The 25,426-nt window shown below is 35.9% G+C and overlaps 1 protein-coding gene across 3 annotated transcripts in view; it reads right to left on the reverse strand.

Annotated features, from left to right (window-relative positions):
• Positions 1-846: 846 nt before the first annotated feature.
• Positions 847-25,426, reverse strand: part of LOC110466094 (helicase with zinc finger domain 2-like) — a 42,286-nt gene continuing 17,706 nt past the window's right edge. Inside the window, exons 1-11 of one of the 3 annotated variants that reach the window (XM_021522396.1) lie at positions 24,953-25,026; positions 23,576-23,645; positions 11,655-15,226; positions 11,288-11,373; positions 10,700-10,843; positions 10,467-10,604; positions 8,119-8,744; positions 6,753-6,992; positions 3,681-3,885; positions 3,359-3,526; positions 847-2,262 (exon numbers count right to left, since the gene is read on the reverse strand). In XM_021522396.1, the coding sequence (XP_021378071.1) occupies positions 2,165-2,262; positions 3,359-3,526; positions 3,681-3,885; positions 6,753-6,992; positions 8,119-8,744; positions 10,467-10,604; positions 10,700-10,843; positions 11,288-11,373; positions 11,655-15,049 (5,100 nt within the window). In that variant the 5' untranslated portion in view covers positions 15,050-15,226; positions 23,576-23,645; positions 24,953-25,026 and the 3' untranslated portion in view covers positions 847-2,164. Of the gene's footprint in view, positions 2,263-3,358; positions 3,527-3,680; positions 3,886-6,752; positions 6,993-8,118; positions 8,745-10,466; positions 10,605-10,699; positions 10,844-11,287; positions 11,374-11,654; positions 15,227-23,575; positions 23,816-24,952; positions 25,027-25,426 lie in introns of those variants that run through there. The other 2 variants (XM_021522397.1, XM_021522395.1) reach the window with 2 other exon arrangements.

A 25,426-nucleotide genomic window follows, 5' to 3' on the forward strand; every position in this document is an offset into this window, starting at 1 on the left:
ACAGAGATTGACAACTACACAAACAGAGATTGGCACCTACACAAACACAAACAGAGATTAACACCAACACAAACACAAACAGAGATTTACAACAACACAAACATAAACAGAGATTGACACCTACACAAACACAAACAGTGAGTGACACCTTCACAAACACAAACAGAGATTGACACCTTCACAAACACAAACAGAGATTGACACCTTTACAAACACAAACAGAGATTGACACCTACACAAACACAAACAGAGATTGACACCTTCACAAACACAAACAGAGATTAACACCAACACAAACACCAACAGAGATTGACACCTACACAAACACAAGCAGAGATTGACACCTTCACAAATACAAACAGAGATTGACACCTAAATAAACACAAACAGGGATTGACACCTACACAAACACAAACAGAGATTAACACCAACACAAACACGAACAGAGATTGACACCTACATAAACACAAGCGGAGATTAACACATTAACAAATACAAAGATTAACACCTACACACACATGTTGACACCTACACAAACACAAACACAAACACACACACACACAAATTGACACCTACAAACACACACAGACACCCTTTCTTGTCAGATAATTATTATACTAACTCCGCTGCATGTCATTCACTTAATAACAATTATGCTGAACGTAACGAAAAATACAGTTAATTTGTATATTGAATTCATGTACAATATTAATGATGATTAAAAAGGCACATGTTCTATATAAATGCATTTTATATTTAAGAATATTGACAAGTTGTACAACTTATTCATATCCATATATAATTATAGATATATTTTAAATAAAATATTATCTAAATTCTGCTTCAGTTCATTCAATATATCATAAATGTTATATATAAAAACATATTCGATATTGTACATAAATATACAAATCCTTCACATCTTTTGCAGACATAAGCTATTAACAAATAATTTATTATATATATCCATACAACAATTGTTTTCAATGCACGATATAGAGTAAAATATAAATTGCATTCAGTATTCTTGTTTGATTGACAAAAATATGAAACTATGAGCAAACCAGTCATGTTTGTCTCTTTTACCACCAACAACGGACAATGCGTCCTATTAGATACGTGGAATACGCTGTTAAATTTCCCTCGGCATTGAACACCGTGAACTTTTAGGCGTTTATCATTCCTATGTTTCCATATCCTTTTTGAGTATTTATATTCGCGATTGTTTTTATTTGCGTGGATTTTATATTAATAAAGAAACAAAAAGTATGTCACAGTCCTTGTTTAATACGTGTCACAAATCATAAGATATTAAGTTCATGGTCGACACACGTGTCATGTTAATAAATTATAATAATCTCACGAACAGTGATTCACTCTAAATCTAACGAAAATGCACTTAACATATTTAACAATACACAGGTATGACAAATACTGTGTACAGTAAGGTTAACAACTACTGACAAAATAAGGCGATATACCAACAGACACTAACATTAAATCAACACCAACATTTCCGCGAATATCTATTTATAGATTACAAAGATTATAGTTATACAGAATATATAGAATTCACAACTAGTTTCCACAACGCAATCAGTCATACCACGAACCTTTCCCCACAAGCGAAAAAAAGTCTACTTTTACAATTAGCATGACGACCCTATCGTGTGCTCGAGTAGGATTCACACCCTCTGACAAGGCGCATGGTTCAACAAAAAACCTGTATGTCCGGGAGGGGCTGGCCCTAAACAACAAAGGGGATATACCACCAGATAGGTATTGAATATTAATCTTATATGATGAATGATAAAGACAGGATGAAAGCATATATATAATACTGTGATTTATCACACTTTGATTACTACAAACTATCTCTAGAAACTAATGATTTTCTAAAGTAAAAAACTTGAAATATTTGAACATGTTTTATGTTATTTAAGTACCAAAGAATTATGATCTAACGAGAGATAATATACGTAGTCCTCTTCCAAATAAAATACATGTGTCTTCTCAAAGTTGAAACTATACTTGTTTTGGTTGGAGGAAATGGAGGCTGCTTCATCATAATGTTCCCTGACTTATCAGACGCAGCATTTGACAAGAAACTATTCAATATAAACAGTTTTGAGTCACTTATACTACGTTTCCAGGATTACACAGTTCAGTACAGTGGAAATTGGTTAAAAACTCTCCCGTTGTCCTCGTAGAAATTCAGTAGACTTTCCCAAGTCTTATCACATCGAAGCAAATGTTTGTTCCCTGTCAACAGAAACCGTAAAACAATGACATTTTACAGATACGAGTTAATTCATGAAATTGAATCAAAATGAATATACATATAAACAACGAAAACAACACAGGAGAAAGAACCGTATATCAATGTCGTCCGAAAACACAACTGGAACTGAGAAAATCGAATCCGTAAACCAAATCCTATTAACCCAAGCAAAACCTAGAAAGCATTTCCTTCACCACGCATAGCACTAAATAGGATGTAGCCAGTTAAACTGGGGACGGTATTGAGAAAAGTATTGAGTAACTAACGACCTTTTTCATCGTGGAAAAGAAACTGAAATTCCGTATTTGGATATAGCAGGTCGTGCTGACTACCATTTACAATTCTTCAACATAATGTGTTCAATCAAAGTTCTTTCATGAAGAAAGCCATGCCTTATCTTTCCTAGTTCTATAATAGGGCGTATCTTTCAGAAGATCATGCTACTCAGGCCCTTGAAGGAAGCGAAGTTTTAGTGGCATTTGAAATCAATAAGCAGGTTACGAATAAGGAGATCATGAAAAATATTTTGGCAAGTTCGTTATATATAATTTAATTAAATTTCCAGTTGTAAAACGTGTCATACACTGTTTACCTTGATCTGCACATTTTTATAACTGCAAGACAATTCAAACGTCTTCATATTGCATAATAAAATTATATCGTACTATAATTTACACATAAAGTGTATATGTCTGTTTTGAAATAAACAGTAGTAAGTCGTTAGATAAATCCACTAATGCAATCCAAAAATCATTATTGCCAATTTAATAAATATATTCAAATCAATTCATATCAAATCTATGATTTGTTTCGTATGTAACAAAATCAAATACATACAAAACGATCTTTATATGCATATCATAATTTCTGCCAAAATATGATTATCCAATTTCAAGCTTAAACAAATCAACAAAACAGTAACGAAACCGATGATAAGAAATAGCTCTTTGTTTTTCCTTCCCAATCAAACGTTTTTACTTACTGTTATCCGTAGACTATTGTTATTTCATATCTGTTATCATCTTTTGTATACATTCTCTATATTTTCTAATAGTACATGTATATAACAGTACCTACCGATAATGAATAGTCCTTTCTTAGCTCTCGTTAGAGCAACGTTGATTTGGTGGTTGTCTGTGATAAATCCCAGATGCCGTAGCTTCCATCCTAGAGCGGGACGATGCTCAATCAGTGGCCTAGGCATGGAACGAACGGTACTGAGGATAACGTAGTCGCTCTCTCCTCCTAACCAATGAAATCATCCAAAAACATTCATTATTATCAATTGACGTCCATAACCGAAAATAGAAATCATGTGAGAAACAATAAGAATCAAACGCAAAACTACTCCATTTAGTGGTTTAATTATTTAGCAGTACAGTTGTTTGTTTAGACCAACCTTGACTGGCCACAACGGTGTCCACCCTGACGTCAGGGTATGCTATTTCCTCTTCAGTTATCTTCCCGTGTATGACCTGTCTCTTGGTTTTTATTTCAGTTATCTTCCTGTGTATGAGCTGTCTCTGGGCGTTGTATTGTGACAAAATACGTATATCTGCCACGTTCAGTTTTTCACTTTTTACGAGATGTTCAAAGATCTTCACCTGAATTGAAAAAAAAAAACATATAATCTTTATATCTTGATCGGGTTGTTCAAAATCGTATTACATGTGCTAAACGAGTGGTTATGGATATTTTTTGATGTGCCTTTATCATGAAGTAATTGAAAATTTACGTTTTGTTTTGCTTTATCAATATCAGTTTTGAATTTTATATTAAATATACCGACTTAAAATGTTTTCGTTATGTGTAGTTAAGTTAATTAGGTTTGAGAAACGGTGACCTGGTCTGAAGAACTATTCAGATGTCAAAACATGATTTATGTACCAAAGATAAGATAAGTATCATATTTGAACATGTATTACATGTGCGCAACAAACTCGAGCTATCCTCTTTATCAGAAAAAGACAAATGTGTAATTGTTTTCAATAAACAAGCCTACCCACATTTGTTATTCATATGTATATTTTCTGCAACAACATGATCACTTTACTTTCCTAACAGTAGGCAACGCAATATTAGTGGACGGGAAATACGCTCTCTGCAACCCTAGAACATGTCATGAAAAAATCGAAGGCACGTAGCTAGCTATTTGATTGGTTTCAGGTGAAAAACCCTGAAAAATAACTAGGCTGATACCTGTCTGAAGACACAAAAGAGCTACACCCGATTTCAAGGTTAGTCAATTTTACCGTATCGCTTGATATACACCAAAGGATTAAACTAGTCATTTGTATCATTGACTAGGGTTGCGCGCACAAGCCTTCAATTTTGGCACGACATAGTCTAGAGATGAAGAGAACATAAGAGAGCGTTACCCATAAAGTTCGAGGATGAGGAAGAATATTGAATGCATCAATATAGTAAGATTCACCGTGTATTCACTAGCCTGGACATGGTAGATATGAGTTTACTTACCTTGTATTCCCAGTGTTCATAACATAATATCTACGGTATATAGAACAACCAGCCTATATAACACGAATCTCTTTAGCTGAGAACAGGAGCTGGAACTGTGTGAGTAGTCTATTTTATGTTTATATGTGTTTATAAGATACAGTATTCCAATTCAAAACTACAGTGGTTATTGTCGAGCCTGAAGTATACCGTTCGCATTATCCCCATCCTATAATGGCTACCAACGAAAATATAAAAACAATTAAGGAGTTTCCACCCTTCGTAATACACATGTTTTTCTTTTCGTATTTTCGTGTCGTCATTTCCGTATTGCGTATCGGGCATTCCAATACCGTGGTGTAAATTATAGTAACACCGGGTAAACAATAGTACACGTGCGTGACGATGATATGTCAACACCCGATATCGAGACTTAACTTGGAAATGTGTAATCTGATACAAAGACATTCATTAACTCACGGGCAAACACTGACATATGATCAGACGACTTCCAAGAAGGTCGTATATGAGGCGCATGGAATGCAGACTGATGTGTTTTGTTTACCGACCTCACCTGTACGTATCACGTGCTAACAGTAGTTCACAAGCTCTTGGTCGCTACGACTTTTGTTGTCGAGCGAGTTACGCTCTGTCAGATAAATCGGTTCACAAATGCAATTACAATAACTCTGTTAAAAAGTGGTTTGTAAAATATCAAGATCCCTATAAAATGCAAGTGCATGTGCGTGCACGTAATAACGGCATACCATGCGATAGCCTATGGTTACATATGTACCCGACATGTTAATATACCATGCGTAAGCAGGCTATGGAATGATGTCCAAAGTGTACATGATTGAGATTAATTTTGTTCCATAAAAGAACAGTAAATTGACAATTAAATCTTGTAATTTAAATTACTTCCGTCGTTTTTTGGTATAGTAAGGAAAATAAGTGTCATTGTATAAATTCTATCCCTCTGCAAAAAGTTCCGGTTTTTTTTCAAGGTAGACAACTCTCATCAGGATCAAAATTATTGTAAAATGTAAAATAAATTAATTATAAAGACTTTGTGTGCATTTGGTTCAATTTTTCAGTCTTTTTGTATGAAACTATGTGTCCTGATTACTTTTAGCTTGTATTTAGTAACTGTTATCCATACAATTTCAATAAAAAAATGCTTTTTGTAACATGTTGTAGATATTTTATGATAAATAACATATTTGTTGGGTTGATTAGCAATGTTTCTTTTCATTATTTTATTGTTATTATGGTTCTGAACAATGCCACACGCTCAAAAAATGTAAAAGTGTTGAATTTGACAAAAATTCAATATTTCGGTATTTTTTACAAAAAAAATCCCCAGTTTATCGGAATGCTTAGATTTTCATAAAATCATCTCTACATAGTGATGTAACCATTATGTGAAACTTTCATTGAATTCTGCTGGCTAATTGCGAAAGGGTGGAGCCTCCTTAAGAATGTAATTGAAGCAGCATGACGCACTAATGTCAATATACCAGGTACGTTGTTTCAAATGTCAATATAACAGGTACGTTGTTTCAAAGGTTAATATAACAGGTACGTTGTTTCAAAGTTTCATTTAAATATCCATTTTATACTGACGTAAACAGTGCCCAAATCTCCCTAAAGAAATATCGAAATAACAAGACGGTCACGATGCAAAGTGCTATTGTAATCGATGTAGTACTAGTGCTACTACGGACAAACATGTGTCCACAGAAAGACCTATAATAGTCTTTTATATAAAGCCTTTAACCAATAATGCACAGGTCATATAAGAATGTTTTTCGATTTTAGACTGGACAAGGTTCTTAACTCGGTACAAAACTGTGTCTGCAGACGGATGGACAGATAGAACCATTCAAGTACATTCATTAAGTTGTTTCGGGATTTTATTAATTCTTCAATAAATTTGTCAGACACAGATTTTGATATCAATTTGATATAAAAAAAAGTTGCTGAATAGTTCAAACCACATGATCAAACTTACGGTTTGTTTAGCTTCATCTTGGTTGCTCTTTGATTTTTCGTTTCCTTCTTCTGTTGAAACTTCTAACGCGACCTCTTTCCCTTCAACATGTACGAAAGCGATCGGAATATGGTTCTTTGGACTATTGTTCTTCCAGATTTTCAATGGACGATTCACTAGCCAACCAGCCGTGTACGTTTGGTCTGTCGTTAGCTTGTCTTCGTAAAATTCTTTAGATGGGAAGGAACAAATCCATGGATTCTATAATAAGCAAACAAATTATGAAATTATATTTAGAATTTAAAAACAAATAATATATAGTAAAATTTCTAGGACAGATTGCTGATGTTCTTTATAACTGAAAATGGTCATCTCTTTTTCGCTCTTAAACAATACGGCAATTGCAAAGTAATTCGACCTTACCAGTGAGTAACATCTAAAACTAGTGGGCAAAACTAGTCAAGTAAAGTTAGGAGGCAGAGCAAAATATTGCCATCAAGTTCTAATTGTAACAGCGGCCGTTACAAAAGTCAAAACAGCTACCCCAACAGTCGAAAATGAGGCTAATATAAGTCACAGTACTCTTTTTAACGGCGTATTACCTATATATAAAGTTATCGAAATTGGCCAATGTCTTAATTTTGACCAAACAGATGCCGTGAAAGCCATCTCGATGCACAGTAGCAAATTTTACTCATCTACACATGCTGATATAAAGTTTCCTTGGAATCTGCTGTGTAGTTCCAGAGAAAACAGTGGGTCATCTTCTGACCAATCAGACGCCACAGCGGTAATCATTGATGTGCAACAGCAATTAAAAATCCAGATGAAACAGTATAGAAAGAATGACGGACAGTACAACCTTTTTGGATAATGCTATAGGTCAAGCCAAAGGTCACATTGACCTACTTTCTGTACATGATACTCAGCCATCGTAAGAGTTACCTGCATACCACACTTGGTTGCTTCACGTGGAATCGTATATAAGATATGTCTAAGGCAAATTGTTTTCAAAGGCTAAAGTCTAAGGTCATAACATAGGTCAAGTCACTGTGATTCTTTTTTGTACTTGACACTCTGCCATCTCAACATGTACATGCAGATCAAATCCGGTTGCTGCATGTAAAAACGTATAGAAGATATGCCCCGGACCAACTTTTAGGACGGACGGATGAAAAGCCAACCCACGGCCCTACGTCCCCCTTAACTCCACCCGGACTTAAAAATCAGCTCCTCCTTTCCGACCCCCGTCCCCTTTAAATATGGAACTATTGTCTTAAAGGCAAGGTTATGAATGCTCATAAATCATGAAAAGAAATCATGTCTTGTACAAATGTTTTGTCCGAAAATATTACAGATTCTACTAAAATACGGATCTATGTATTACCATGCGGTACTGTTGCTTCAGCATCGTTAGGTGTTTTGTTGTACGACCGGCATACTTCTCAAATAAAGAGTTGACAAGTCCAAGTTCCTTTGCAGCCCTTGACTGTAAAATTGGTTGAAGCTGCTTGTGGTCTCCTATCAGCACGACCTGCGTCGCTCTGGTAGCTATTATTGGTACCATCGTCTCAGGCTCGGTACACATTCCACTTTCGTCTATGATACACTGATATATTTTGCCCTTGGTTGCTTTTAACAGCTTCGGGTTGGCAGCCATGGCAGTTGTGCAAAAAATGACGTCACAACTTTGCAAAACTTCTTGTGTTGCTTCGCTCACTATCTTGAAATACGACTGCACATCATCAAAAGTCACGTCGTATTTTCGACCCTGGAACTTTTCGTCAAACTGATTTATTTCATCAGCATATGTTTTGCCTTCTCCCCGTATTAAATGGTGAACGACAACATCGTTCCTCGTCAGGTAAGGATCCGGTTTAGCATTTCTCAGAGACCGTCGTGCGGATTCTATTCGACCGGGGACAGGGAAATCCACACATTCATAAGTCTGACTGTAAAACCGCACCAACCGGGGCGCCTTAGGACAGTTCATGAACCTTTCCTTCATCCATCCTAAAACAATATCAAACCAAATAGTACAATACACCACAACAAAACATATATAAATAGTAATGTATATCAATCACCAAAACAAAATATGTATTACTAAACCAAATACAAATATCTTTCAATTTATTCTGCATCCGGCTAAGAAGTAACTTTCCGTAGAATCCGGCAAATAAAGTTTAATAGCTACAGACCATTTCCTTACTGAACATCAAGGACACTTAATAAGGAACTAATATACATAATAGTATGCCAGTATGCCGTGATGGTCATCCGTGTGTTACGTTCATCTGTAATTTGTTACACTGGCGTGGTTATTCTGCCATTTACCATGAGGTCGTAACGGTACGGGATGACAAAACCACGTAACACAAGGTAGACATTGCTGGTGATATGAAATCTCACTTCTGAAACCTTTCACATACCGTAAGCATATGATATATTATATTATACTTAACTGGTCCAATTACGTAAATATTTTAACGTTAAAATAGAACATATCGCTCTAAAGCGTTAATTTCTTTTTCGCGCGATCATGTCTCCTCGCAAACGAATACATTTTCCTTTAAGGCGATCTTGTTTTCCTCCTTTGCTTGCATTTTTTTTATAATAAAAACACATTGTACACTTTTCATATTGATGCCTTTTCCTTATGTAACAATAATAAATATTAATTTCAGTACATTAAGTATTCATGATTTCATAATACATTATCAATAGCTCGCCTATTCTCCGAAAAGGCGAGCTATTGATATTGTATTATGAAATCATGGGGGGGGGGGGGGGGGGGGTCTAATGTAGTCACCCGGCGTCGGCGTTGGCGTCCCCCCTTCTGGGGTTAAAGTTTTTGGACAATTTTTTTTCCAGACAGTAACCATTTTTCATATTTTAGGGGTCAAAAACAGCTTAATTGGAATTAGTTAAATTTGAGGTTAACATTTTTAGGCAAGTTTTTTTAGACAGTGTTGGATCATCACACTTAATGCACAGTTGTCGATTATAAGGTTGAAGTATTTATATGTTATGTAAGCAATGTGCTGAACCATATTTTCATATTTTATGGGCCAAAAACAGCTTAATTTGACTTGCCATCATTTGCTCAAACAAATGTTGGCATTATAAAGGGGCTTGGCGATAAATTGAGGGAAACGTGTAAGGAATTCTTAAGAAAAACATAATTAAGGGACCTGAAAATATGTTGGCAGTAAGTGAGGTGGTAAAAAAAATGACGGGCATTATATCGAGATTTTACTGGACATTGGTTTCTATTGATATTTGCTATTTTACAACATATATCACTAATAGGCGAGCCATGCTGTTCTCCAACAGCTCTTGTTTTTATAAAGAAATCATGATTTTTGTTTTTTCTTTTCGATCATGATTAATATCCGAGTAAAACTCTTAATATTTCCTTTTCACAAGTGGAGTTGGTATATAATATGTAATGTCCAAAATAAACAAATATACCAAATCGTTCACAACGAAAGGAAAGATATGCCTATACAGAATAAATGGCTTCTTGAAACCCTGACACAAAATTAGCCAGCTAATTGAACACTAACGAATTATGCTCACGTCAAATATGAAAAATATCACCATCACTTACCATGGTATACAAGTCCAACAATGACGTCATGTACGGGAAATGCGTACTGTGATTTTCTCACAAAATAAATAAATAAATAAACAAACAAATCAAAAATCAAAAAGAAATACTAAAAAACTCACTAGCGACGAGATCCACAGATTTGTTGGACGGTCCACAGAAAAGTATTTGTCTTCTCTCTCGTCCGACTCCCTCAGCCATTTTGTTGAGCTGGTGAAAGAGGTATATCAGTTTGATACCTGTAAACGTCTTCCCTGTGCCTGAAATCAAGGAAGAGTCATGTTAAATATATTCAAATGCAATTTTAGAAGATGGCACTCGAATGGAACAGCACTAATTTAAATAGACGACATACCGGGTGGTCCCTGTATTAAGCTGAACGACAACCTGAGGGCTGCATCAATCGCTTCTTGCTGCATCGCATTATTCTTTGGAATATCAACATTTGGCTCATTGATATCCCGCGGTAGACTCTCTACGTCATGTAAATGGTAACGCTCTAAAACAAATTTGATTCAAGATATTTGAAAAGATTAATTTAAATTCATTTTTTAATAATTGTTCCTTGAACAAAGCCGAATAGTGATAAAATCGCCGTTTACGCTTGAAATACGGATACAAGATACAAGATATATAAGCTTTGTTGTAATATTAAAATTAAATAGCCCTCAAATTGGCCAGGGGGAATTTATCCATTCACCATTCGACATATATTATCCTGAACTGAACATTTTAACCGGTCGAAATTTTAGGTGAGATATATTCACCAACAAGAATTTGGGTATGAATTTAATTGAAATGAAAACCAATGCATTAATATACTGTATATACTTTATTTGTCTTGAAAGAGTAAGTGCTGACCTTTGGTACTATCGTAAGAAAAAAACGTGATATCTTCGGCGGGACACATTATTTTCAAGTAATTATTTATGAAAATACTTACCTAATTCTGGAATTTTCCTTCCCAGAGCAATTGCTTTTGCTAACTGTGTCGCATCCCAGAGACTTTTAATAGTTTCTTCTGCACGCCTATTGATAGGAAAAATAAAAGCAAAATCCAATAACATTTCTTGTTATATCACTGACGGTCGATACATTTTGTTGAATAAAAACGGTTAAATGACTTTTCATCAATACTTAAATAAAGAAGAACATGACAAATAGAGCAGATCATGTTGTTGTAAACACTCATGTGATATAAGTTCTTGAAGTGAAACATTATTGGGTCTCCTGCACATCACATTTTCTGACATGTAGGTATGTGTCAGCTTTTACCGTTTATGTAAGAAAGACATCTCTCACTAACTTACCTGTGAACACTGGACTTCATGAGCAGTTCCAAAGTACACAGGTACTTTCCTATAGCGGGTATGTCTGGACAGTTGTGAAGACTGAATCCTATTTCATACCTAGCACGGTTTTTTGCCCCTAGTCGTCTTGTCTTTGTTGTCCTGGCATGGCCTACCCAAACATACGTTTGCTTACTGTCTTTGCTACACTCAGTTCTTGTTGTCCCATCACGTTTACTGATTCTATTGTCATCTTTGCCGTTGCATGACAGACGAATGCAAAGGAAGTCACAGCATACGACCGGATGAAATTGAACATCATGTTCATCATCATCGTCTTCTTCATCATCTTCATCAGCGATATTGTCCTCCTTAGAAATTTTCTTGAAACCCAAATTAATACTCCGTTCTTTACAGAATCTGGCATTCAGAGTGAATGTCCCAGTCAATTTGGTGTTAAATGTCACTGGGACGTTTTTCACAAGAGGAGAATCTTCATCGCGAATGATGTTTGTGACCTCTTCCATTTCCAGTATTGGAGTCCAAATTCTGAGATAGTCTCCCTCATCTTTGTAGTTTTTCTTTGTTGGTGTTGTGGTGTATTTCGAAAGAGAAGGAATGGGATCTGCCACGTGTTGGAGGCAAAACGCAATGGTTTCTGTAACATATACCAGTTGAATTGTGGGTACAAAACAACCATCCATTGACTGACCTCTTATCTGAACTGTTAGCGTTTGTCCGACTTCAAAAATCCTTTGAAAAGAACAAAGATGTTTAAGTATGTATTCATGTTTTTTCACCTCAGAGCATACGTCAGGGGCGTAAAACCTATGGTCGTCTGCATCGCCTCGGATGCTTTCAGGTAGTGGTTTGGTCTGACGAAATGCCATACGCAATTGTTCCGAGTCGGTCGATGTATCCTCAATGGAAGCTCGTAACAAAGAAACCCATTCGGCGTACGACACGAAGACAGAGTTACCATTCGGGTCAATAGTAAAACAGTTTCTCTGGATTTCCTTTCTCGAGTGGAAAGCTATACGACATCTATCGTAGATAGGTTTCTTCCATTTTGCAAACACTTTTCTGATCTTTCCGTCACGTCGCTGTAGTTCCGGCTGGGAGCACAATCCTAGCAGGTTAAATCGTAAATGAAATGGTTCTTCTGTAAGATTGTATCCTAGGATTATGAGCTCAACTGTCGTTTGATCTGGCAATCCTACAACGATAGCGGACACTTTGACTGCGTTCGAATTCTTCAGATGAGCAGCTTGCACGTGCGTTCGGTACTGCTCGTAAAATCTTTCTTCTCTGTGTTTTCCTTTGTTTGATCGATCACATATGTCATCTATTTCAGGTGCAGTGTATGGGGGATACGTTTCATTTTCGATTGACGCAAGGAGTAGCCTTTGAATCACCAGATCTGTATATCTTCTTATAGGAGATGTAGCATGTGTATAAAGGTCTACTCTCAAACCAAAATGGAGTTTATCCGTGCCATTTAGCGATCGAGAATACTTTGCCTTACGTTGGAATACTCTCCACTTCTGTAATGCGACACTTTGCATTGGATGGTGATCATCCGTTCTAAGAAGTCTTTTCAGTCTCCTGTGATCTTTCGCTGCATAAGCATCAAGCAGTTCATTCCAAATTCGTCGGTCAATTGTTATCTTTTCGTTTTTGATACCGTTTTCAAGTCCAATAATATGTGGTTCATCCGTGACCGGCAAGTCACGATCTTGGAGATCCATGATGATATCTGCAATCCCGTTGTGTTCTCCCAACCAAGAACTTGTCTGTTGAGCGTCGGGGTAAGTATGGGTGAGTAGTGGAATGTTGTTGGGATAAACAGCTTCTAAAATCTTTGCAACCGCAACATTTGTCAGAATCATGAATTCCTCAACAAGATAATGAGCTTCGTGAATGGCAATATCCTTGTCTTCCTCTAATCCAAGTAAAGCATTTCCAGGAAAGGCAAAATGGGCTTTTTTCAGCCGATTATTTCTTAGCTTTGTTGCTAGGTCAAACATTATTTTTAACTTTGTTGACAAACCCGGAACATCTATTTCTTCGTCTCCTAACAACACGTTCTGTACTTCTTCATAACAAAGGTTCGTTCTTGGCTTTATCACACGTCTTTCTATATTCTGTGGTTCAGGGTATTTCAGAACTTCTCCATCTTTGTTAATTTCAAAATACAGAGAGAATACATGTCGAGCTGTACCTTGTATCAGACTCAACTTATCAGTACTCAAAGGCTCCGGCAGCATATGGCAAGGATTCGCTCCCATACCAGCGTAGTTTGTCCGACATCTTTCCATTGCCTCCCGATCAACTGGGTCATCTTTTTGCACAAGTCTACAAACGTCTGCTAAATGCACACCAACTCTGTATGCAGTTACGGTTTCTGTATCTGCAGCATTTGGTATATCTTCAATACTAAAACCATCGTCCCTTACTCTCGTATTCTTACTATCGATGGTAAACACTAATGTGTCGTCAACATCAGAAGATTCTTGCTTTCTGCTCTCTTCTTCGATTACATCTTTTACTGCCAGGATAGTTTCCCGTGTATAGCGTAAAGGAATCCGGTGCTGAAACTCTGTGATGCGTAAATTATCGGAACTATTAACCTCGACAACTCCGATGACTGCGCCAAGAGGGTATTGATAGACGACATCCCATCTAAGAAAGGCGACGAGAAAAATCAGACTTTCGATTTTTTCAGGTTTGATTTTGAAAAATTTGTCGAACATTAAGTAGCCTTCGAGCTCGTTATATCTGTATGTTTCTATCAAATACTTTTCTTCTTGTTTCCTTTCTTTAATAACACGCCTGTTTGAGATATTTATCTTTGGAACTGTTTTGCACAACGGAAACATTATCCTCCTATCCATATCAGCTGCATTGCAAACAAATACAGGATGTTCGATGTCTTTATATCTTGTCCTTTCTACAACCGCTATAACCCTCCCCTCAACTCGGTTTGGCCAACCGGATTGTGAGTTCCCATAACGGTTTTGTATAATTTCGACAACTACAATATCCTCATTGAAGGCCTGGCCACATTTCGATCTCCCAGAAATATAAATCTTCTCCGCAGGATAGTGATCTTCGTCTAGTGGGGTGCACACAGCCTCCTGAACACTAACAATATCGAGTGTACATCTTTTATATCTCTCTGGCTCCGAGTTACATCGTTCAATCATGTTTGGATCAGCTGTTTTTTCACTGGACGAAAATGAGTAAATTATCTTATGTTCGTCTATACCATTTAGAGGTGTTGAAAACTTCTCGTCAAGATCCAGTCCATATTCAAGGCACCGTTGGTCTAGAATGTCGATATTAGTGTCACCACAGTATTCTTCCAAATCTGATTTGTGAAACCAGTCGTCACGGTTGTGTGACTCAGAAGCCATAGTTTATGTTTGCAGTCAACTATCCTTGTGTCATTGTTTTAGACCAAGCAATAAGCGGCAGACCAGGAATCAACATCCCAGATGATAATAACGTTTGACTGCTGTTTGCTCACATGGCTAATCTCCTTGAAACTCAGAGGGACTCCGAGTGATATCTATGCACAGGTGGCTTTTTATCTGAAAGATAAAATCTGCCAACTGAGATTTATCTATGCGTATATATACTGTTAACTGCAATAAATATACAGGATTATATTGGGTTCAATATTAACAGCTTTCTGTCACATTCGTATGAAAGATCATAATTAAAAGTGTCATATCAACTATCAAGGACTCTCGTATCATTGATAATAACTGAAATTTTTGCTGTCGTCACTCTTCAAGTACCAGTACACACCCTTTTAAAATCTTCAACCAGAACTGCACAGGAACGTCATATATTTTGGAGAAAAAATAGGAAATTGTACAACAAATTTTTGAAGGGAGGGTTGTCCTAATTCCCTGTGTTATGAAAGGAATTATGTTAACGGAAAAGAACAACAAGAGACTACAGGTGTCAACAAAAAAGTTCATCAAAACTTAAAACCGATAGAAATATTGAGATGAAAGCCCTAAAACAAGGAAATAATCAAGGTGTTCGTAAGGTTAAGCGTCTTCTGATTCATCGACGACATCCGCCTTGTAAATCTATGTCAAATCCACAAAATGTCACATCACCATAGCGAGAACTAGAGTAGTGCCAACGAAACGACAAAACACACTAATGTGCATAATAAAAGAAATGTACCATCATATCGCCCATAGAAATAGTATATTTCCAAATGAGATCATGATGGGGACCACAAAACGTGTCCGTCGACAGTCGACATCGAGCAGGGAAATCACGACAGTCGGAGCAGGCTCATTAATACCGACTCAACCACGACAGGTAAACACCTAAGGTTTGGAAAGCAGGGATATAACTATCAAGAAAAGGAAACATCACGTTCGAAAAGTCGATTTCGTCCCACTTACCGTACAGTTTAATAGTAAGCCGTTCCTGTTAGTCATGGTGTGAATAATGATCGAGAGGAAATATACTACACTGTATAACCATACAAACAAGTATAAACTTAATATAACAACTGAGTCTTATGTGAACTATACCCTGCATAAAGAACACAGATCCTAAAGGTCTAGTGTTAGTTCTTAAACTTCGCCATTAGCCAACGAGACAGGCCTTACAATAAATAAATAAAATCCTGATGCTAAAAATATAGTGTTAGTGTAAAACTAAAATGTAGTTGAAGACTGTTATTATTTTTATATTCTTAACGGTCCATCAACACAAGAAGAGGTGATTTGGGCCTAGAAAAGGTAGATAAAACATGTTTAAAAGCTGAATACAAACCACACGTTTTACTTAAATGCTCATGATGTGAGGACGTTTTTCAAAATGTGAATGATATCAATCGTTATAAGTTTGCGGAAATTTTGCATGGGAACACTAAATATCCAAATGGAGGATTCCTTTTTTCGTCTATTTACTGATATTTAAGTTCCTAAAGACTGGATATCTGTTGTGAAAAGTATCCAAATTAGATAAAATTGTTTGGAGATCATTATTATCCTCAACACAACATTTCTAATCAATTTCTTTAGGTTGTGTAAGTACTGACTGTAGAACGGTTCATGTAGTACAACCAGTGTAGTTCGACACGTACTCCGTCACCTTTATCAGAAAATCTGATGACAGCACTAGTCATCAAAAGGTCTCACAAAGGCTATACTGGTCGTGCTTCATGAACCTTTTTACAATCTTATCACAATACAGACTGCTTGAAACATATCCTAGTATCTTCAATATACCTGAGAATTTCTCAATGGTTAGTAATGACCGGATCTCAACGCATGATTAAAGATACATGAAAAGAGTAAGATATAGATAAAAAAATAATACTGCATACTATGGGCAATAAATCAGTTGCTACCACAGTCCACTGCACACATAATCCCCTTTCATAGCCAATCATGATTACATGACCATAAAAGTGGTGTGCCCAGTGGACTGTGGTCACAAATGCTGTAAGAAAGGGGAGATAATCAATAAGTAAGTAACGATGAAGTCAATACAATGGAAAGGATAAAATTAATTGACACATTTAAAATAAGAAAAAAAAGAAGTTCAAATTGGTAATTTCATGCTGAAAAACAAACTAACAAAATTACTGAGTTGGTAGCGTTATTGATTTCCTTATCACGTGAGAGGATAAGCATTTCCTGGAACAGTTGATAATCTTTAGGAGCTGTTTCTTTATACAAAATTGCACATTCAAATATACCATTCATTGAAAGAAATGGAATTCCTTAGGGATTGATAAACCCTTACATTGTATGTATGAAAATGATTTCAATATCCTGTACCTTTGCCACATCTTGAAAATTAAACTGAAAGTGTAGTCAGAAATTCAACATTGTTTCCCGTATTTTGTTCTTATTGTTGAACAGACACTCCTTACCTTCCCTGACACTAGTACTGGAGCTGGATAGTAATCCAAAAACACTTGTATCCATTATGAAGGATAAAGACAAACTTACCTGGTTCTGATTAGTACTCACTCACAAAGGTACATATACATTATCTGTAGTGTAGGGTAGGTAAAAAGATTGTCCAGGTGAACATTTTTTACTAATTTTTTCTGTTTTGTTCAAGTTGGGAAGCATGCAGTAAGCCAGTTATTGCATGATTTCTCGTCACTCGGAAACCATACAATAACCTTTACTTACAATGGGTGTTCTCTAAGTGCCAACATATTTACCAACAATAGGCAGGTGTTGTTTTATGAAACAATACCAATTCAGTTATATACTGTTTCATATAAAGGCTGTATTTTCACCTAAATATTCACCTGGGATTTACAGTGAAATATTCCTTCATCTGTGATAAATATACAGTCCCTGGCCTTTCCTTTATTATCTGAATTTGCCTTTAAAGTAAGGATTAAAAGTATTAAACTCTTAATATTCCTTTTAAAAAACTAAGAAAAAACCATGTCATGAGGGAACATACATGTATGAAGGAGGGCTGAAATGAACGAATTGTTTTTGGAAAGTTAAAAATATACTTGAAATTAAAGAAAACATCTCAAATGAAAGGAAACTATAATAAAAGAAAAATTCTTTTAAATAAAAGACAGGGAAAAGCTATTGGTTTTTGAGCTATTGAGATTCTGATCTCATTCAAGATGGATATGGCTGAAGAGGCATCTGCACAGATTGAACCATATGAGAGTTAAAAAGATAAGCCCACTGTCCAAATACATACATTTATAAATTCTTTTTATTCCAGTAATTGTTGCGATGTCTGTATTACTGTGTTCAAATTTAAACTTTAGTTTTTTATTTGATATAATTTATACGTTAAAGCCGTAAGTATGTCACTAGTGTTCGATTTTGACTAGCTTGGATGATAATTTTTACATGTTGTTCGCATAACGACTGGACTGCCAGATATATATACATGTTTCACTATAATCTGCATACTGTGGCGTTTTTACGTTTTTTTATCTTGATCTGACGTGAAGTAATATTATCAATATATTGCAAATGATGGGGCAGCTACAGCTCTCCTATGGGTATCATTCTCATATCAACAATTTTTAGGAAATTCTTTATATTAAAATTATCTTATATACAGTAAAGCATTACGAAATTTAAGGAAAATGTCTTGAACTTGATATCCCTTTAACTCAAATAATGCTTTAATACAGAAAGAAACATCAGACATTTCCTTATGATAAGGAAACGTTTATGAAACTGATGCATGAATACTTGTTGAGGGCATTGTCAATTCTCACCTAAAAGAAGTGGGGATTTTTTTAAATTGTAAAAATCCATGCATACATATTTCCGGTTAGTCCAAATGTTTTCAAACTCCTGAAAATATTTATTTTTTTCATTTGAAATTTTTTTTTCGATTTCATTTTTCTGATACTTCATAATAATAAAACATTTTTTAAACCATATTGATTCTTTAAAAAGGTGTAATTTTATCACTGATACACCTTTAAGGTACTAATAAATACTTACAGATTTGGTTTCTTCAGTAAATGACTAAGATATATACTTGTTAAATTTGAATTAATTGTGCTTTACAATAAAGTTATTTATCTGTTATTGAAAGATCAGTTCAATTAATATTTTTCTCAAATACTATATGGATCAGCTTGTAAATATTATCAAAAATATGAAACTTAAGAAAATTAAAAAGTCAAAAATATATGTATGTATATTTATGTTAACATATGTGCTTGAGTTCCAACAGGGAAGTTTTACAGGTAGATTACTAGTTGAAACTCGGACACATTTTAAGAAAAAGACTAACCCCCTATCAAAACAAGTTGCCCTACAGGTTAATTAAAAATGTTGGCACTCAGAGATACACCCATTACAATATAAACTGAAAACAAATAACAATAATTGTTAAATAAAAAATTATAATAAAAAAAATTGTAAAAAGCCATCAAGGCAATTTATAGAGATTAACAATGTTGTTGTGAAAAGCAGATATTTGTGAGCAATTACTTGTTGGTGAATTAGTTTCTAATTTGTCTTGAATAAATGTAATGAAATGGATTAATCACTTTTATAGAATGAATAATTTTTAATATTTCACTGGTAAAATGTGATAAACTGCATTATGTAGAAGTACTCCCACATTGGTAACTGCTGACATAACATCAGATCAAACTCAACAACTTAACAAAGCCTTACAGACACGTGTCAACTCAACAACTAACCACTAGCTTATGGACACGTGTCAACACAACAACTTAACAATGCCTTACAGACACGTGTCAACTCAACAACTAACTACTAGCTTATGGACACTTGTCAACACAACAACTTAACAATGCCTTACAGACACGTGTCAACTCAACAACTAACTACTAGCTTATGGACGCGTGTCAACACAACAACTTAACAATGCCTTACAAACACGTGTCAACTCAACAACTAACCACTGCCTTACAAACACATGTCAACACAACAACTTACTGCTACCTTATAGACACGTATCCATACAACAACTTATTACTATTATAAACACGATTCAAATCAACAACTTTGATTACTGTTTTACAAACACGTGTCAACGTAACAAATAACTACTGGCTAATAGACACATGTCTAATCAACAACTGATTACTGCCTTACAAACACGTGTCAACACAACAACTAACTACTGCCTAATAGACACGTGTCAACACAACAACTAACTACTGCCTTATAGACACGTGTCGTCACAACAACATACTACTGCCTTTTAGACACGTGTCGTCATAACAACTTACTTCTGTCTTTTAGACACGTGTCCTCACAACAACTTACACCGGCCCTATAGACAGGTATCAGCTCAAAAACTTACTACTGCCTTACAGACACGTGACAACTCAACAACTAACTACTGCCTAATAGACACGTATCAACACAACAACTTACTACTGCCTTATAGACACGTGTCGTCACAACAACATACTACTGCCTTTTAGACACGTGTCCTCACAACAACTTACACCGGCCCTATAGACAGGTATCAGCTCAAAAACTTACTACTGCCTTACAGACACGTGACAACTCAACTACTTACTGCTACCTTATAGACACGTGTCAACCCAACAACATACTACTGCCTTATAGTCACGTGCCATCACAACACCATACTACTGCCTTTTAGACACGTGTCAACTCAACAACTTACTTCTGCCTTATAGACACGTGTCCTCACAACAACTTACTCCGGCCCTATAGACACGTATCAGCTCAATAACTTACTACTGCCCTATATACACGTGTCAACACAACAACTTACTACTGCCCTATAGACACGTGTCAACACAACAACTTACTGCTACCTTATAGACACGTGTCAACACAACATCTTACTACTGCCTTATAGACACGTGTCAACCCAACAACATAAAACTGCTTTATAGACATGTATCAGTTCAACAATGTACTACTGCCTTATAGACATTATTAACTTAACATCTTACAAATGACTTATTTATGAAGAAATGTGTCATCTGAACAACTTATTACAGATTTATAGAAACGTGTCTACTCAACAGCTTAGTACTGACATTACATCAGATAAAACTGGTTATAGAGATGTGTCATTTCAACCATGAATTACTGGCTGATAGACTACTGTCAACTTAACAAATTACTACTGACTTATAAACACGTGTCAACTCAACAAACCAACCCTGTCAGTACATCAGATAAAACTGGCTATAGAGATGTATCATTTCAACCATGAATTACTGGCTGATAGACTACTGTCAACTTAACAACTTACTACTGACTTATAAACACGTGTCAACTCAACAAACCAATGCTGTCAGTACATCAGATCAAACTTGCTTTAGACAACCTACAGCCTTAAAGACACGTGTCAACTCAACAAACTGTTACTGACATTACCAAAGATAAAACTTGTTATAGACATATGTCATGTAAACAATATATTACAGGTTTGTAGACACGTGTCAACTCATTAAACCGCTACCGACATTACCAAAGATAAAACTTACTATAGACATATGTCATGTAAACAATATATTACAGCCTTAAAGACACGTGTCAGCTCAACAAACTATTACTGACATTACCAAAGATAAAACTTGCTATAGACATATGTCATGTAAACAATATATTACAGGTTTGTAGACACGTGTCAATTAATCAAACCATTACTGACATTACAAATGAAAAAACTTGCTATAGACATATGTCAGGTAAACAATATATTACAGGTTTGTAGACACGTGTCAATTAATCAAACCCTTACTGACATTACAAATGAAAAAACTTGCTATAGACATATGTCAGGTAAAGAATATATTACAGGTTTGTAGACACGTGTCAATTAATCAAACTATTACTGACATTACCAAAGATAAAACTTGCTATAGACATATGTCATGCAAACAATATATTACAGGTTTGTAGACACGTGTCAACTCATTAAACCGCTACCGACATTACCAAAGATAAAACTTACTATAGACATATGTCATGTAAACAATATATTACAGGTTTGTAGCCACGTGTCAATTAATCAAACCATTACTGACATTACCGAAGATAAAACTTGCTACAGACATATGTCATATAAACAATATATTACAGGTTTGAAGACACGTGTCAACTCAACAAACCATTCCTGACATTACCAAAGATAAAACTTGCTACAGACATATGTCATGTAAACAATTAATATATCACAGGTTTGTAGACACGTGTCAATTAATCAAACCATTACTGACATTACCGAAGATAAAACTTGCTACAGACATATGTCATATAAACAATATATTACAGGTTTGAAGACACGTGTCAACTCAACAAATCATTCCTGACATTACCAAAGATAAAAATTTGTCATATAAACAATACATTACAGGTTTGTAGACACGTGTCAATTAATCAAACTACTACCGACATTATATGAAATTAACAGGATTTTAGACACGTGTCAGTTCAACCATATATAACAGGATTATAGACACGTGTCAACTCAACAAATCACTACAGAAATTACATGAAATTAACAGGATTATAGACACGTGTCAACTTAACAAACCACTACTAACTTAACAACAGATAAACATTTCTATAGACATATATCATGTTATCCATATACTACAAGCTTGTAGACACGTGTCAACTCAACAAACTATTACTGACAATACATGAAATAAACTGCCTTATAGACACGTGCCATAACAGCAAATTACTAAAGGAATATAGACACGTATCAACTTAACAAATTACTACTGACTTATAAACACGTGTCACTTCAAGAAACCATCACTGACATTAAATGAGATAAAAATGGCGTATAGACACGTGTCTTATCAACCATATATTACAGGCTTCATCAACTCACTACTGCCTTATAGACACTGATAAATTCAACAATTTCATACTGGCGTCAAGACATGTGTCAACTCAACAAACCACTGCTGACATTACATAGGTCGTATCAACTAACAGTTGATAAACTGTTTAATTCACTCTCGTGAAGACGTTATTTATCGTCCATATATATAAATATATATATGTAGACATATAAAACCAACAGGGCATATAGAGTTGTTATCGCTTGAAGGGGACGCAATTCTTGAAATTGCATTGTATTAACGACGATCAGCTCTTTCTGCCTGGCTTGTTTGTGTATGTGTATTGTTTGATAAAACTGTCATATTGTCGGGAAGCCCACACGAACATGGTGAAGCTGGTTTTACGCTGGTAGCACACCAGCACAGGCGCGTAGCCTATACGCTGGTACACATTTTCAAATAGAAAAAAAACCCGCTGCTAGTGTGTTGTACCCCATTTGTCCCCCTATCGAGGCACTGCCACCGACCTGCTCTAAATGAAGCCCTTCCAAACAAGGGCTGGCTACGCCCCGCAAGCATATTGGTTAAATAGCAATATTTGTGATATGTGTAGTTAGCTGATTATAGTAATGTAACATACTGGCCTGCATGCGTTAATCGTTGCCATTTCTTCATCCGGGTACTATGTAATCGTTGTTCCCCTGTTTTTCCTGTGAAAAAAACGTTGACGCAGGTATAAAAAGGCCACTTAATATTTGAGTGTTGAAACAGTGTGGTTGTAGAAATCTACGGTAGAACAGTTTAAAGCAATTTCCGTAGTTTGTGTAGTGCATGTCTAGACGTTGATTAGTGACGTATAGTTTCCGGCCTGTTCAGGACTAGCTATAGTGTCACATGTCGGCGATAACGTACATGAACGTAACGCCTCGATGCACTACTGTTAAACGCAAATGGTCACAACTAATTCGTTTGATAAATGCATTGTAACATGTAATTCAATATGGGTTTAACGACCGAGAACATACAGCAGACGATCCATAAACAAAGCACGACGTATTGATTTATTCACAGTAATGAATTCAAATTGCATTCATCGCTACATAATCGTATCATAAACAAGCAGTGTTGTATGTTAAGAGTGTCATGTGATCAACTACCGGCCCTACGAGGACTGTTTTAAAACCAACTGTGCATCGGGTTATTTTGAATGAAATGTTCTAAATTAATTATACCAAGGATTAGCGACCGACAGCTGTTCGACAGCAACAGTGGCATTGTGAAACGTAAATTGTGACCTTGTGACCTTCAGTAATAAATAGATTTATAACAATTATTCATTGAGGCCTTTACTGAACTCGTTCCCGTTTTGTTATGAACCAGTTCATATTTGTTTTAACAAGATGAAAGTTATCAGCTTTTAGATAGGGAAGTGCCTACTTTTCTCCATGCAGTAGTGAACACCTACAATTAAGTAGCTGGAAAAACCCAGGGTTCTGGCGCGCTTTTCCCCGTTTGATTAGCTGGAAAAACCAGGGTTCTGGCGCGCTTTTCCCCGTTTGATTAGCTGGAAAAAACAGGGTTCTGGCGCGCTTTCCCGATTTGATTAGCTGGAAAAACCAGGGTTCTGGCGCGCTTTCCCCATTTGATAAGCATGTGGGAATGTTACCTTCCCTGATGTGAGTGTACTATATGGCGTCACAGAAATGTTATTTTATTGGGTTTTTTCTCGAACATTCTAAGACGTTCTTGAAAGCGAAATAAAAACGATAAGACGAGTATACAAACAAGCATTTATGTTCTCTGTCGCCATTATTCTCTGAAGAGTGAAAGTGCCTAAAAGCAATGGGTCCCGCAATATTTCAGTTATACGGGATTCCGACATGTTTAGGTGTCCCGGTGCACGAGTAAGACATTCATGTTTACAAGCCGCGGATACTCCATTGTTGTAAACTTCATACTCCATTCAGATCCAGTATAAGTATGTTTATAAAAATATACAAATATAGTATAACTATACCTTAATTCCGTCGTATATTCCTGTGTCACACAAAATCGTATCCAACCACTGCATACACACCGCGCCTTTTAAACATTAAACAGCGTTCTATGGTCGTATTACTGTTACGGTATTACAATGTACTCTGTTGTATGTGAGTCGTTACAACCACAGGTGTATTGTATAACTCTGATGTATGTGAATCGTTACAACCACAAGTGTACTGTATTAGACTGATGTATGTGAATCGTTACAACCAAAAGTGTACTGTATTACTCTGTTGTATGTGAATCGTTACAACCAAAAGTGTACTGTATTACTCTGATGTATGTGAATCGTTACAACCACAAGTGTACTGTTTTACTCTGATGTATGTGAATCGTTACAACCACAAGCGTACTGTTTTACTCTGTTGTATGTGAATCGTTACAACCACAAGTGTACTGTATTAGTCTGATGTATGTGAATCGTTACAACCAAAAGTGTACTGTATTA

This window comes from Mizuhopecten yessoensis, unplaced genomic scaffold (assembly GCF_002113885.1).
Source record: "Mizuhopecten yessoensis strain PY_sf001 unplaced genomic scaffold, ASM211388v2 scaffold11117, whole genome shotgun sequence".
NCBI classification, from domain to species: Eukaryota; Metazoa; Mollusca; class Bivalvia; order Pectinida; family Pectinidae; genus Mizuhopecten; species Mizuhopecten yessoensis.